Raw genomic sequence first — 16,288 nt, 5'->3', positions numbered from 1 at the left:
CCAAATGCACATTTAAAAAATGTTCACTAAGTTGTTTTAGTAAAGTTAAAGATGCCACTCAATTGCTATTTGCTAGCATTGCTGTGACAGCAGCAGTGTGATGTATTATGGCTGGATCCTTCACTGCACTGCTTTTAGGCATCAGGACAGCTTCACCTTTGTAGCACTGAGTAACTGTTGAAGAACCTGTTTTAAATACATAAATAAAAATGTCACCAGAGGGTAAGAAATGAGTATTGCACTTGCTGATGCAATTACACACTGAAAGCACAGACTTGTGACAGTCTGGCAGATGTAAGCTAGTGTGACAGGGAGAAGCCTCGGGCACTTTGATTGTGACCCTGATACTGGAAGCCTGGGTGGCTGTGGTACCCTGATTACAGTTGCTTCATACCTTCATTTTTCCTATGGGTTGCACAGTTGCCCTTAAGTTTGCCTTACCTTTAGCAAAGATGATAGCTTTATTTAATGCGGTAGAGGCTGATAATATTTCAATCTGTGTGAATTTAAATTCCTGGTAGTTTAAAAGGGCTTCTGCTACTGTGCTGGCAAAATGTAAGCACTGTAACAGGCAATGGTTTCCTTCCTGCATAGGGAGGAATAGCCAATGTGAAAAGTGAGATGAAATTAAACAAAATGGTTCTTTATGTGGGATCATACATATAGTAATTATCTCGTAAGTGGTTTTTATAAATAAAAAAGGGCAAATATTGCAGATCTGTGTATATAAATGCTTTGTTATCTACCAGAGTGTGATATAATGTCTTCAGTGTGTCGTTCTTGTTTTGCTTCCATAGAAAAAATTGGAAATGTCCTGTAATCAATATTCAAAGTATCAGTGCAGTCAGAAGGAACAAAAACGTTCTTCTGTATTTTATAGCTGATGAATTTATTTTTAAAGGCATACACTGGAAAGCAAACATTATGTGTTTTGAGACTAAACCTTTATTGATACAAGTCTCTGGGATATAGCATTACTGTCTGTGTGAAGGTATTGTGTTAACATTCTCAGGATCAACATAGTAAGTTTTTTTCCACATTTGCCACATAATTTTCATTTGGGACATGAACAGTATAGCTTTTGGAATGGTATAAAACAGAAAATCCTAAGCAGTCCCACGCATATTGATGGATTTTACCAATCCCCTGATAATTGAACTATCCAGCAACAATATCACATTGGTACATAGGGTTCTCAATACACATATTTAAAACATTTACATAATATGATGCATATTTCTGCTTTTGGAACAACAGTGCTTTCAGTTTTGTAGTAAGAAGGGCAGTGTGTGGTGCTGTTCTTTTGTTCCATAAATTTCATTAGACAAGAATTTTGGAGGCTGCTCAATTTAAAATTCTCACTGCAGATATTCTGAGACACACACGGAAGCCTCTGCACCTCCTTTCTTGGGCAGAACAGCATTTATACATTTGCAACCAGACTTTTTTCCCCCTGGTTTGAAGCTAATTGTGAATCAAGGCCAATGGTCTTAAAGGTCACCTTCTGTACTGGAGCTATAAAAAGTTCTAATTTTTGTTGATAGACATGAGTGATTATCAGTGTCAGAATTTGTTTCGTTAGTTCCCATTATAAATTGCTTAAACGTCATCATATGTCCTTGTTATACGTGGTAGTTGAATATCCATACTGAAATAATCTGCTTTCGTATGTGAGATTCTGGGCAATAGTGCTTCACCATGTATTTCCCCAAATGCCCCTCTTCCTGATGCATGACTTTTTTTCTTGCTTTTTGATTAGTTTGCATGTTCTTAGCAAGTGCTCGCCACCAATACCACAAAGCCATTCAGCTCATGGACAAAGCACTGGCTCAGCATAACGGTCCAAGCAGCTTTGCATCACTCTGAGACCAAAAGTTTGGGAACGGTATGCATTGATGTTCCAAATGTTGAGGGGTACACCTGGAGTTACAGCAGTGCTTGACTCCACACATCAGCCCCACAGCTTCCCCTCCTGCAGGGTCGCCCCTTTTCCTCCACCCTGAGGATCGCTGGGCAGGCAGGGCTCGGTGTGTCCGTCTGTCTGCCAGGAAATCTGCTCTGTCCTTTGTGCACAGGAGCACCTCAAGTGGATTACACTGCATGCTTGATGCTTATTGAAGAAAAAGAAGCGAGTGTTATGATTTAATAGCGGTGTTTTCTGATGGATTTGCTGAGCTCGAGCAGTGTCTCTAAGTCACCAACATGTCTTTCTGCTGAGTTAGATGTATTGGTTGTACTCAGTTCCTGGCAAAGCCCCTGGCTTTTTTGTGTGACCGAGATCAAGATGGGTTAAGATGGAAAATGGACCTCTGTCTCCTGAGGGAATTCTGAGGACAACAGCCTGGAAAGAATGTGAAGTGCTCTGATACTTTGTTGGTTTGAGTGATGGGAGTCCTAAGGTCACAACTTTCCAAGTTACTTTCCTGCAAACACAGTCAGAAGCCACTCTGTCACTTAGGCTGGATTAAGATCTTTTAGTCTTTAAGACCTACTTATGCTTTAGAATTTTTTTTTCTAAGGAGATCAAAACCTGGTGTGTTTGATGCACTGTGTCACATCATGAAGGCCCATTGCAAGTGCTGGTTACATGTAGCCAGACCCGAGGGAGAACTGAAGCCTTTAGAGAATCCACGCTGCACAGTTCAGCTGCAAAGGGAAGAATGTGTGTGCAGCACACCTCTTGGTTAAGGATACTTTCCCTTGCCTTGCAGTTGCATTGTGAGTCAATACCTACTGCACTCATATTTTTATCCAAGAGTGCATTAGAAAACTTTTAATGAAGGTATAGTTTGCTCTGAGCCAGGGAAGTTCATTTACTTGCAGATGAAAGTTAGGCTGTCACCTGATGATCCTTTCCTTTTGATCTTAAATTGTAAACAGAAAAAAAAATCCCCGAAAACAGTATTATCTCCACCTAGAACAAATAAACGTAACGATAGCATCAGTGGGCCGCTGGCCAGGGCCCTCTGTAATCTTTTACACTGTCAGACTTTTGTTATTCTGACTCTCCAACTGCTGCTAGAGCTGACTGCAGGCAGCAGAGGTAAACAGAAGGAATGATAAAAACATTCCAGCATGGGCTGCCCCAGAACATGGGCTGCTTTACTCTTCTCTGCAGCATGCGTTCATGCTGTGGTTTCATGGGGGTGCTTCAAACCTGTGTCACATACCGTGTCCGGGTAGCATTGGTTAGTTAGCAAACATTGGATATCAACCTCATGGGTGGTTAATAGAAACCTCTTCCTGTCTTGTGACATGGTTATGTATTTGCAGTTCTTGAAATAGTCTCTAGAAGAGAGATTTTCTAATTATTAGAAAACCTGGGGGAGTCATGAAATAATGTTGATTCAGAGAAGGTGATCAGTCTTTGATGGAAGCAGAGAAAAAAGCTGAGCAGTCTGAGGGCAGGGAGCTCCGAGCTGAGTGTCAATGCTTAATGCAGAGCAGCTCCTCTGCCTGAAGGACCTGGTGTGAGTGCCATGGTGTGCCCAGGTTCTGCAGGGCTTTGTAGGGTTGAAATCAGTTTTGAGTGCTGAAGGAGACAGAGTTATGTCTGTATGGGTCTGATAAATCAGATCGTGTGGCCCATGATTGTATTATTTTTTCATTTGTGTTTGTTGTCATGTTGTTCCCTGAATTTTCTTGACCAAAAAAAGTCAAATGCAGACCAGTTCTTTGATTAATTTTGGCTCTCCCCCCTCCACACTGCTGCTCTCTTGTTGTATAGCACTGGTAGTTTCTTTAATTTCTGCTATCTCTCTGCTCAATATAATTCAGTACTTAAGTCATGTCCTTCAAATAATGGTATGCTTCCTGTGTGACACTGCACAATGTGCATGCAGTAATGCTGCTTGTGCTTTATTGTCATTTCACTACAATGTTGAGATGCAAGTTAATGCAGTGAAGTGCACAAGGATATACATATTGCCATTGGGGTAATTTACCATGCTTGAAAAGGAGAGATTAGGAAAGAAAGCACCAGGAAAATAGAAATGATTTTCAATTGCTGTTTCTTGTAATTGCTATGAAAATACATGGTGCAGAGCTGTGAGCTTTGTTTTCTAACTCTTGCCTCGTGCACACATCAGTGGATGTGCACAGGAAGGACACGAGCCCCGAGCTGGCAGCTCTGCATCACAGCTGAGGGCTGCAGATTGCATTCAGCTCGCTTGTCTGTGCCCCATAGTTACTGTGACAGCCCCTATAGCTCCTTCTCCTTCAGCAGAAAAAAAGGGATGGTATAAACATAAGCATAGTGCAGCAAGTTAGTACAATATTAACTTTCAGAAGACATGAAATCCAGAGGCTGGGTATGGGCTGTCAGTCATTCCCAGGGGTAGTGGTAAACAAGGTCACTGCTGTCCCATGCACTTCCTTGTGTAATCAGCCATACCTCTGGCTATTCCACTCTAATCAACTGCTTTTAAAATAGGTTTTCTGTGGGCTGCTCTTGCTTCTGTTTTGCTTTCTTCCAGTTATGGCTTAAACTTTAAATATATATATATATATATATATATATATTCTCCAATTAACATTATATCTATATTTGGACAAGCTGTGGGAATAAAGAAGAAAAGATAGCAAAAACTTCTGTGTACTTCCGTTGTATGAAAAAGTAAATGTGTCTCAGCTTTGAAGCCTCAGCTTCAGATATTTCCCTCCATGTTTTTATCATATCAGAAATAGCTGTTAGTCTTGGAAGCAGATCTTCAGTGGAGCTGTTGGTAAATAACCTATCCTTGCAGGACTCCATATATTGCATTGCCCTACGGCCTTACTCAGTTCGGACTGTGAAAAAATAGTCGTAAAGACAGGAGGAAGCACTGATAATCTCACAAAACTACGTGGTATTGCAATTTAAAGTATCTTAAGTACTCCTGAGTTAAATAGAATCACGGGTCTGTGTTGCCTTTTATTGGCATGGACGGAAGAGGACAGATTAAATTCTATAAAGGCACGGGTATTAAATCTGAGGTTGACCTTGAGCTAAAGAGTAAACTTTGCATCATGAGAGATCTAGTGTACTTTGTAGTTTATTAACATATATCTGTAAACACTATGGGGTCTTGATTGATCTTTGGTATCTAAACATTACATCATAATTAACAACAAATCCAGAAATATATTATAAATACATGAAATAATAGTCCATTAACCTAAAGGACAGCAATAAATTGCAACGCTTAGCATAAACTTGAAAACCACTAATGGGCCACTGTGCAGCTTGTTTATACAAGGAGCAGTCAAGAACTCTGCACAGTGTGCAGTAACAGTGTGGTGGATAACAGCAAGTCTGATACGATAATTTATATATTCTTTTCGTGACACACACGGCTGATTGTTGAAGAGCATGCTGCAGTGAGCGTTCTCCTTCTGGCTTGGACTGCTGCTTTCATCCAGGTCTGCTGAAAAGGAGCAGTGGGCTCCTTCCCATCACAGAAGGACTGTGCCCTTCTGGTGCTAACACACTTTAACCTGGGCCTTGCATGAAGCTGGAAGTATTTTCTGAATTAACTCCTTGAACTGTGTGTGGTACTGTTGCTCAGCACGTACCTGTGGAAGTGAAATTCGGCCCATTTTGAGACAGGTAGGAGATACTTGTGTACACAGGAAGCTTCCAGAACACAGCTTGTTACTGCTGAGCAGGCTTCGTAGGCGTGCTTCTAGAGAACTTTGTTCATTTCACGCCCATCTGTCTACACTTCTTTTCCCCCCAGTGTGTCTTAAAACCCCATTCTTAGCCTCAGTGCTTTCTGTTTACTGAGAGTCATCAGGACCATGGAAGGCCATGCCCAGATGTGGTGTTCGTGGTCGTTATTTTAAGAGGACCTTTTGGATGACGGTGTTCCAGGCACATTCTTCCTGGAGATCAGGAATACTTTTCTGTGTGATGTTTACATTGAGAAAAAACATCCTGCTACGATTGTTTCCCAGTTTCTTGGCTGGAGTTGTCAAATGCCAGGGCCTTTGTATTTACATGTATTTATTTTTTTAAACGGCGTAATCCTAAGGATGCATGCTGACAGCAGAGTATTAATATGGAAACATACATTTCTGGTACGCAGTACAGTGAGATACATTTTCTTCTTTATCATCTCATAATTGGAAGCTGCATCTAAAATGAATACCAAATATTTGGCAGCCAGTTGTGCGTTCAGAAGGTCAGCATCTGAAGGCAGACGTGGCTGTTCTTCATGTTCTTACAAATTGAAGATAGGGCCTTTGATAGGATTGGAGATCTATTCCAACAGACAGTGATTGTATTGTGTTAAGGATCTCCCTATTGTAACTGAGGATGGTGATTTGTATGCAGTTCTTACCTTTGGTTTGGACCAGTCCACGTTGCCTCTTCACACTGCAGGTGTGCAGGCAGTCCTGGTGCCGTGGCTTTGCTCAGACCCCACAGCTTTGGGGTTAATCCCCGCGGGGTCTCTAATCCTTTCGGAGCAATCTGTGAAGGTGAAGCACTTTGTAGACAAGCCAGGCTCTGAGTGCTGTGACTTCATGTCAGTAATACCACAATCACCATGAGTGCTAAAGCTGCCAGATTTCAGCTGGTTGTGGAGCTGCATCATTAGCAGATCATTTGGGTGCATCCCCGTGGTTGAAAGGAGCAGGTGTGTAGGTGTGCTTTGTAGTTTTTCCACGTAATGTCGATGAAGCACTTTGTTGGTGGCAGTCTGTCAGCCAGATATCGTGTCACAAGTCACAAGGCTGAAATCCTTTTTTATCTCGGAGGCTCCGGGGCTCGGTTGGAAACTCGCACTTTGATGAATACTTGCAGCTTTTGTCTGGAATAGCTGGAGTGCATTTCTGGAATATTTGTCAAAGATTTTATCAGTGTTTACTCCAGTTTGAGTACCTAGTGCATTGTAAAACTGCCTTCAGTGAAATCTTAAAGAATTGTATTTAGTTTATGCTATATAGTAATATAATGAAAACTAATCCTTCATCTGTATGTTTGTTTGCCGTGTTAAATCCCACTTGTGTATGTGGATCTTTTTAGTCAGCTTTTACCTTTAAAAACATTGTTGGAAGGATTGTTTTAAGACTTCTTTTCTATGATAAATCATTTTAGCCTAGACTACTTGTTTTCTTGAGTTGTCTGCCAGTATGGGGCTGGAAACAAAGTTTAATCTCTCTTTTAAAGCATTCCTTCAGCAACAAGAATTTGCTTTCCATCAAAGTGTTATGTAAAGCACACTTAAAAGGGAATTATATCCTTCTGGACTTCATATCTGAGATCTGTACAAGCAGTAACTATGATAGAAAATATTTAACTGTATCACTATATTTGCTTCCACGCTGACCATTTTAAGCTGAAATTAAGGGTTGCATTTTTCAAGTGGTGGATAAGAACTAGTATGTGTAAGAAGAATCCTAACTGGGGTCTTTCCTGGGACTTCAGTAGCCGATTAATGAAGATTGTTAGCTGTAAGATGGAGTGATTTATATTGAGAAATTACCAGAGTTACTAAATTTCTTCCTGACTAAATTTTAAAACCTAAAAACAGCATTAGTGCCAAGGTAGCTGAATGGATGGTAGTTCCACTGATGGACAAACTGAGGGTAGCAGGAGACCATTAGAGACAGCTTTTGAAAATACTGGGCATTGATTTTTGGTTGGTTAAGTTACATGGTACATAGGACATGGTTTTTCTGTTAACTTTAAATACAGTTTTGGGTGCCAGCGTTTGCCAAAATCGGGCTCAGATGTATTCTTTCTCTTGTTCTCATCCTTCCCTTTTCCCCTTTTTGGGTAGTTTCTAAAATTCAAAGTAAGAAAGCAAATAACAAAGCATGTAATTGAAATGATTTCCCTGTTCTTTTCAGAAGTAAATTCTATTTGAAAATTTTGCCAAGCTCTCGTGGCTTTAAGCAGTGCTTTGCATCCTGGTTTGTTTTGATGAGTTCAGGCCTGCTTATAAGAAAAAAAAAATCAGAATCTTTTGCTAAGTGCATCTGATTTGGAGCTGGGCATTGTTCTGCAGCAAGGCTCACTTGGTATCGATGAGAAAAAAACACTTGGCGGGTGTTTTTATTAACATTCCCAGTAAAGATTTGTCTTTTAAAACATGTCGCTGTTTCCTCGTGTGCGCCGATGACTACATTTGCATTTCACTTCTCTGCTCTCCAGGTACAGGATATCTCCTTCAGCCACGACTGTCGCTGGGTGGTGGTCAGCACGCTTCGGGGCACTTCCCACGTTTTTCCCATCAATCCTTATGGGGGACAGCCCTGTGTCAGGACACACATGTCACCGCGGGTGGTGAACCGCATGAGCCGCTTCCAGAAGAGCGCAGGGCTGGAAGAGATCGAGCAGGAGCTGACATCTAAACAGGGAGGCCGCTGCAGCCCTGTTCCAGGCCTGTCAAGCAGTCCTTCTGGCTCACCGCTCCACGGTAAACTTTTTATCTCCCTGCGCTCAGGGAACGAACGCTCCCTGCGTTCATAAAATGAGGTGCAGAAATATTTGGGGTATGCAGGTTTTATAGGAATGAGTCAAGTATAAATACTTAGGAAAGACAGTTCAAGTTTTTCTCTTTTTCTGATCTTGCAGTGTGACTGCTTAATATACCAAGAGAAAGAAATCTAAAGAATGTATCTATAAATCCTACTTCTGGGTGGATATGTTTTTCATGGTAGTGAAAGGGAGCCTCTAAAACAAAGGCTCAGCAGTCATCATTGTCTCCACTTCTTCAGTTTCTCCTTTTTGTTGATTTGCCTTCTCTTTGATGAGGTCTCTACTGGCAGCCATTTGTTTGCCTTCAGAATCAGCTGCAAACGTACCCCCTTCTTTCTAGTAAGTCACAGCTTCCATTAAAATGAGAGTTTAAGTGTCAGTTTGGGACAGCTAGCCACGTTTTTTCCTGTGTAAAGGTATTAAAAGCCACAGGGAACAGTTCCTCTTGCCTAATTACGTGTAGGATAAGAAATGCTTGTGAAACCTCAACTATGTTCTGTCACAGTCCGCATCTTTACTGCTAGAGATAATCCTTGTGAGATTTCTGAATCAGAGGAACACATTTTTATACATAGACACATCTATGCAGCAGTGTGGACAACAGATCTTGGAGGACAGGCAACATGGAGAGCACTTGGGGCCTCCTCATAGACCAGGTGTGTTTGTGGGCCAGCTGCTGCTAATCCTGCTGTTATTTCCCTAGCATTACAGTCGCTTTGCTGCAACCTTGGGCCAAACAAAGGGGACGTTGCGAGCAAAATCCTGGCTTGTTATCTTTCTTTTTTGATTCGCTGTTATAACCCCTCGATGTGAACTTGTGATTAAGCTTTGTTCTTGTAAATATTTTCAGACTTCAGATTTTGTAACATTTTTCTCACTTGTTTTTTTTTTTTTGTTGGTTTTTTTTCCCCTCAGTTTCAAAATGGAACTATTTGCTGTGTATATAGTAGGAAAGCAATTTATTTACATCTTGTTCTGAGTCCCCCACAAACTGTTTACCCACACAATGTAAGCCTTCGCTGGGGGTGGGATGATTTCATTTCCAAATGAATCATAGTTTGGCTTTGTTCTCTAAACTGTTCAATAGAGGATGATAAAGAGATGTTCCTTGCACCTTTTATAGCTAACCCAGATTTTGTTTGGGTTCTTCTGCCTGTTAATCTGTTAATCCAGCAAGGTTGTTTTTGTCATTCCTTTGAGTTGCCAGAGTGTGTTGTCAGTAATATCCAAGTTTGGTTGACATCCTTTTATGGGCTTTTTCTATTGTAAGACTGTCACGTCAGCTGGTTGTGGGGCTGGAATGGCAGTGGAACGGCCTCATGTGACCCCTCAACTTGTTTGAGATGGGGGAGATGGCGCTTACCACCTCCCAGGTACACAGCGTGCAGTGATCAGAGAGCAGTCAAAACAGATCCCTGCCCTCAATGGTAGGTGTGTGTCCCCTGGAGTCCGTGGGGCTCCACTCTGACCTTTCTGCTCTTGTTCACTGCTGGATTTTCCAGAATCAGAACTAACTTTAAGCATAGGGAATTAAGCATACGTTGGAGCTTTTGCTGCGCTCCAGCAGCGACTAGAAGCGCTCAGTAATATAACATTGTCTGATATGTCTTGTCATTTAAGTGGGGATTGAAGTATGTGTTTGGGTGGGACGGCTTTGCTGAAAGCACTCATAATACACAGCCATCCCATTCTGAATGCGTTGCCTACTCTGAATTGCAGTACATCGACTTAGAGCTGTAAGAAACGAGCTGTTCTGTGCATATTGCCTTCAGACTCCAATTTCAGGAATATTTGAGTATAGCCCGCTTTTCTTGTTTAACTTTTAAGTATCAAAAGAGCCCTCTCACTTTGCCTTCGTTACGATTGCAACAGATTAAAATCCAGGCTTGAATCTGGAGCTTCGATAAACACACAGGCTGAGATGCTTTAAATATTTTCATGTTACTTTTCACTATTTCCCAGAGTGGAACTCCTTTTACTAGAAGAATTCTTATGGGAAAGCAGAGCTGAAGCACTGACATCATCAGCCCTTCCTGAAAAACAGATTGGTTTCCTTTAAGTAACACTCACTTAAGAAACCACCTATTTAGAGAAAGGCAGACAAAAATAGTTTCAAAGAAAATTAACTGTATAATAACTTAAGGCACTGGAGGGCAGATCCTTTGCAGTGTTTGAGAGCAGGCACTGGAGAAAGGCTGCTTCTGTTAAGGTTTTGGTTTCCTCCTTTTGCAAATCCTAATCTATCTACAGAAAACCTTTGTAACACATGGATGCAAACAGCAAGGCGTGCTGCGGGGCTGCCCGGCTTTGTGTCGCCCCTTCGCCGTTCCCGTTTGTTCCAACGGTGGCACCCATCGCCGTGCCGCCGCACGCACTGCCCCGCGCTGCCGGCAGGGGGCGCCGCGGCCCCGGCCATCCGAGCGGGGCGGCTGCTCCGAGCGCAGCTGCCCGGCACCGCGCCGTGCCAGCCTGCGTCCCGCTCTGCTCGCCATTCGTTGACTCGTGCGGCATCAGCTTTAGAAGTGAAATTAATCATGCTTCAGGAAAATTTGGAGTGCGGCTATGCATCCCTCTTTTTATGCTGCTGGCTCTTAGCAAACTCTGATGTGTGCTCGTGGTTGTTTGATGGTAGGTGTGAAACACCGAATGTTATAAGAATAGAGCTTTTAATTAACTCGGGAAGAGTCGTAGCTCTCCGAATCCACTGGGCAATGGGCTGCCTGCAGTGATTGCATTGGTTGCACACGCTCGTTTGGAGTCTGTCTGTACAGGTTGATGGCAACTGAAAAAAATTACCTGGTGGGAATTTTCTGCTAGCAACTTCTAGAATCCATTACTTCCATCTGGCTGCGTGAGGGTGGGCAGAAGCCTCCCTCTGTGTTTGCAGCAGCCCCAGAAACACGTGTGAGCAGGGGAGCAGAGGTATGAACAGCCGACCTAAGCACTGCTTTGGGCACTGCTTAGCAGCGTACTGCTTGCCAATAAGCTGTATTTTTTGCTGCTTTTCCTTTTTGGTAATGGATGGAGAAGCAGTGAAGTGAATGAAGTGGGTGGTATGCATTGGATAGTTTCTGAAGTGGAAGGAAAAGATCCATTCCCTTCAGATAAGTAGGGAAGCAGACTGATAAATTCTGACACAGGGGAAGTTTGTGTCTATACATAAAGTGTTTTAGAAGTGGGCTTGCAAACAGTGCTGATCTGAGACTGGAGCAAATATATATTTGCCTCTACATTTAGGATCGTAGAATATCCTGAACTGGAAAGGACCCGCAAGGATCATCAAGTCCAAATCCTGGCTCCATACAGAACCACCCAAAATTCACACTGTATTTCCCAGAACATTGTCCAAATGTTCCTTGAACATGGGGCTGTCCCCGTTATCCCAGAGCATTGAAGAGAACCGGCCTTAAAACGGATCCCTGCAGAACCCTGTGAGTGTAGTGGAACTTGGCTATAACCCTTTGAGCACAACCTATCAGTTGTTCACCCATCACACTACGTTTTGCCAAGGATGTCGTGAGAAATAGCATTGAAAGCTTTGCTGAAATCCAAAAGGATTCCATCAGCCTGCTTCCCTTGGTCAACTGGATGGACAACTGTGCATTTGGAAAAGTAGTTGCAAGTTTTCCGTAGAAAGTTGAAGAAGGCTGACATCAGAAGGGAATTGAAGTTCTTGAGATATGAAGAGTAAAAATATACGACTGGGTGATTTAGCACAGCAAATGCTGAAGTAATGGTCAAAGCAAACTGTCTCAGAAAGATTGTGGGTCGTCAAGCAGAAGGGAAGTAATAGGTGTACACAGGAGACTGCAATGTCAAAGCTGGATCATGAGGTGAAAGGAGAGAGGAGCTGGATTGCCACAGATGTGAGCGTCCCACAGAATGGATGATTTCAGTCTTGGTAGCATCAAACTGCAGAACATTTCTGTAGGTCAGGTGTTGGAGACAGCATTGGGAGGGAATCCAAGAAGTGGTAGCCAGATTTTTAAGAGTTTCTCTGAGAATGATTTAATAAAATTACCCTGTCTGATTCTATCTCACCAGTTAACCAGGTGTGTAAAAGGCAGGCTGGTGTATTTCCTTCTCATATATTGTGAGTAAGAAGGACAGCCCTGTTGGTGGGGTTTTGCAGGCTGCTCCTGGCCACGGCCACTGCTGCTGGAGGGGAACCTGGGGCAGATCCCCCGTGCATGCAGGCTGGATCAGATTGCCTGTGTATATGATCAGTGATTGATTAAGCAGTAATGGATGCTGCTCTTGTTGTCTTGGAGTTTATTATTCTTAAGTAAGGCATTTAAATCAACCGTGCATTTTTAGGAGTCTGAGAAATGTAAACACTTTATGGAAGGAAACGTAAGCATTAAGTTTGGAAATAAAATATACTTGTATCTTTTAAAAGGTTTATCTTTACCCTTAAATATGCTGATTTGGCTTATTCTTTTTGCTTAGTCTTTGTGGGCTGTTAAAATCAGTTGCTTTTTCCCATCTCGAGGAAATGCATCTTTGACACTTCTCATGACCTGAGTCACGATGCTGTCACAGAGCCAGAAAACATCCTGAACGGTCATGGGTAAAAGAGCAGAGCTGCCGAGGGTGTGTGGTGGGTGGAAGAGGGAGAGAGATTGCTATGGCTTGCTTCAGTTCCTATTCTATGGGTGTTTCAGACAAGCCATTTATTATAATTATCCATGGATATTATTATCAAGTTCTCATATGCAGTGGTTCTCAGGGCACTTTTTTTTCCACATAACTTGCCATAAATGCTGTGTATTGAACCTGGATTGAATTCAGACATTAAAATATTAGTGCTGATTGTTGCAGGCAGAGCAAAGGAAAATACAGCATAGGGAACAAGGTGTAAAGAAAGAAAAATGAGCCACAGGTGTAAGATGTATTTTATTATAGGTACTAAATCCTGATAAGTTAAATTTGGGTAAAGGCCTGCTGTTTAACATTCCCTGTCTCCTCACACAACGCAACTGCATAGAGAAGCGTCCTTCAGAAATTTCTGGATTACTCAAATGTGGTTTTCTAACACAAACCAACCAGATTTTCTGGCTCTGCTGCCCAAACAGTAGAAAGCTGCATTTGTAAAAATAGTTTTATTCTGTATCACTTGGTAGAGAAGTCTGAGAGACCCAACTTTTCCGAAGTTCACTATTCTGAATTGCATCAGAGTCACTCCTGAAAGAAGGCTTTGTGTTCATAACTGTGTTGATGGAGTCCTGACTGATAGACAGGGTGAGGAGGAGGAGTCCTGGGATGGCTACAACTGCACGGCTTCTGCTGCAGGAAAGATTTGCAAAATGCTCCATAGCGTAGAAGAACTCAGAAGAAGCCAATCTTGCAGTGCGTTAATCTGCGCGGAGTTGGAGGTGCAGTGTCTGCTGCAACCAGCATGGCAACTGTCCGGCCCCTGCCTGTGGCTGGCATTTACTGGAGGTGACTTAAGAGCAGAAAGGCCACTTTGGCTCATTTTGCTGGTAACCAGCATCTGGAGCAAAGCAGCCGAGGTGTTACTGCTGCAATGGCAATGCAAAGCCTGGAGCCAACTGGCCTGATTGCCAGCTAGCAATCAAGTTTTGCTGTTTTTACTTTAGGGAGAGTTTTGCCCATAAATGGTCTTGAACTTAGCACCAACAATATTTTTAGTTAAATAAATCCTGAAGGGTGATTATGAGGCCAGATTTGTATGTGTGGCAGAGGGGTTGTTTTCTAATGAAATGATTCAAGGCAGCTTTACCAAGCAGGTTTGTGAGCAATGTTAGCGTAGCAAAGTGATATCAGTGCAAAATGAGGAGGGGAGAAGGGAAGAAGCAGCCATTTGTTTCAAATGTTCAAGGAGACGTTTTTTACACGAGGCAGCTAAGAATATGGATGTCCTCACAGCTGCTGGGAAGAGGTGCCACGAGCCTGGGACAGTTACTGCTCTGGTACAGGTGGCTTCTTCTCCTCCTTCCAAACCACACATGTAATTTCTTTTCTGAAAAGAAATAACACAGTTGGAGGAAGGAAAAATGTCCAGCTGTATGTCATTAGCTGTAGAAGTAAATGACAAGTTCAAATCCCAAGTAGAGCTTGCTTAGGTTAGAACCATTCCTTTATACCTTTTGGACAGTAGAGATAACTGCAGCAAGGGGGTCTCTCATCTAGAGAGGAAAATCTTATGTACTGATGGGACCCTGTAGCTGAAGGACAACGTTTCTGAAACAGAAGGTGGTTGGAGAAAAAAAACTTCAGACAGAAGAAGGAAGCATTATGGAGAAACGTTCCAGTTTTGAGAGGAAGATGCTGACAAGGAGTTGGAGGAGATGCAATTCAAGAAGGTTGGATGAGAGGGCAGAGGAGACTGTTGCATCTGTGGCTGAGACACTTGGACTGGTTCATGCATGCCTTGGCAGGGCATTCTCACTTAAGAGCGACTCTGTCACCATCACGTGCCTTGCCTGATGTGGAAATACAGAAAATTTGGCTTTCGTAGAGTCATCGTGAGATTTAGTGCAGCTGTGTTTCAAAAGGTTCAATATCAAGCAGTTTTCAGTGATACGAAAACAAATGCCTGTGTTATTTTCTCCCACCAGTTTGAATGGAATCAAGTTAGTGATAGGTTTTGGACTCGCATCAGTTCAGCTGAGAATTGCTCCAAGTAGCTAAAAGCTGTGTGCATACGTGCTGTGGCTAATTTGTAGTATTCTGTCTTTAATGGCCTTGATTGTATTTGAAGTACTGAGGTATGGGTGTGAAATGAAGCTAATTTTGGTAATATACAATTCAAGGAAATTGCAATGTAACTTTAATATAGTTAGATTGATAAGTAAAATACTTTGAGTTTCCTGACTTTTTCTTGGAGAATGGTAACATCTTACAAATCAAGATAAACTTGTTTGACTGCATGAAACAAAACAGAAGAGGAGAAGCCCATCTTGGCAGCAATCAGTGCTTGTGGTACTGAGTGTGCTTCTCTGGACGCTGCTGGGTTTGTCTGTCAGACTTCTGCACACCAGCCTTGCTTCCACAGGGTTCTCCAGTCAGGTCACAAGGCAGCATTTCTCACCAGGGCGCTGCTGTTTCCTCTTCCGACTGGAGAAGATTACGGATTATACTGGAACATGTCTGGGAGAAGGTCAGAAAAGAGGGTGAAAGTCTTGGAACTGTAGCTGGGAAGCTTTCCATTCTCATCTGTGAAACTTCTGGTACTGAATCAAAAGCAAAGCAAAATAAACCACCACGTACACAACTACACAACACTTCTGTTTTTTTCTGCCATTTTCTGTTTGCAAGTTAGAAAGGATTTCATTTCTGTTGCATTATACGATTAGTGAATGTTTAATTCAGGAATCGTTGGTGTTACACTTGAACAGAACTAATGGCCAAGCACTGCTTGTTTTCTTAGAACTCAGCCTGCACAAGATTGCAAAGCCTCAATTTACTGCATTTTTACTTAGCAAATTAAAGATGTTTACATGTAGTGCTAATGGCGTTAGACTTGTGGTACACTTTGAAATGCAGTCTGTTAAAGACTATAAGACAGATACAGAAGCTAATCAAGTGGGGTTTGAATTTTAATGACACTGCACCACTGAGCTTTTTGTATTGGAGTAATGGAAGAAAAAAAAACAAAAAAAATCAGCACAGAATCATTTTACTGTGCAGCTGAGAGGTGCTCGATACCACTTCAGTTTTTTCGTATGAAATGTATAGAGAAACTGAAATGCTTGTGATCATTACTTTCCTAGCAGAAAACCCTGTCTGGGCCAAGTCCTGTTGCCCTGCTTGCTAATTGAGGGAAATTTCAGAGTGCAAGAGTGTCAGACAGTGCCGTGC

At 42.3% G+C, this 16,288-nt stretch overlaps 1 protein-coding gene across 11 annotated transcripts in view; it reads left to right on the top strand.

Annotated features, from left to right (window-relative positions):
• The window catches only part of BCAS3 (BCAS3 microtubule associated cell migration factor), a 301,702-nt gene that overhangs the window by 86,497 nt on the left and 198,917 nt on the right, over positions 1–16,288 (top strand). For all 11 annotated transcript variants that reach the window (XM_042879722.1, XM_042879725.1, XM_042879723.1 and 8 more), the window contains exon 15: positions 8,138–8,402. In XM_042879722.1, coding sequence (XP_042735656.1) covers positions 8,138–8,402 — 265 coding nt within the window. The remainder of the gene's footprint in view (positions 1–8,137; positions 8,403–16,288) is intronic.

Source organism: Lagopus leucura, unplaced genomic scaffold (assembly GCF_019238085.1).
Source record: "Lagopus leucura isolate 7727_CA_CO unplaced genomic scaffold, USGS_WTPT01 Super-Scaffold_100024, whole genome shotgun sequence".
NCBI classification, from domain to species: domain Eukaryota; kingdom Metazoa; phylum Chordata; class Aves; order Galliformes; family Phasianidae; genus Lagopus; species Lagopus leucura.
Note: the sequence above shows the minus strand (reverse complement) of the source record. Positions and strands in the feature narration are given on the sequence as shown.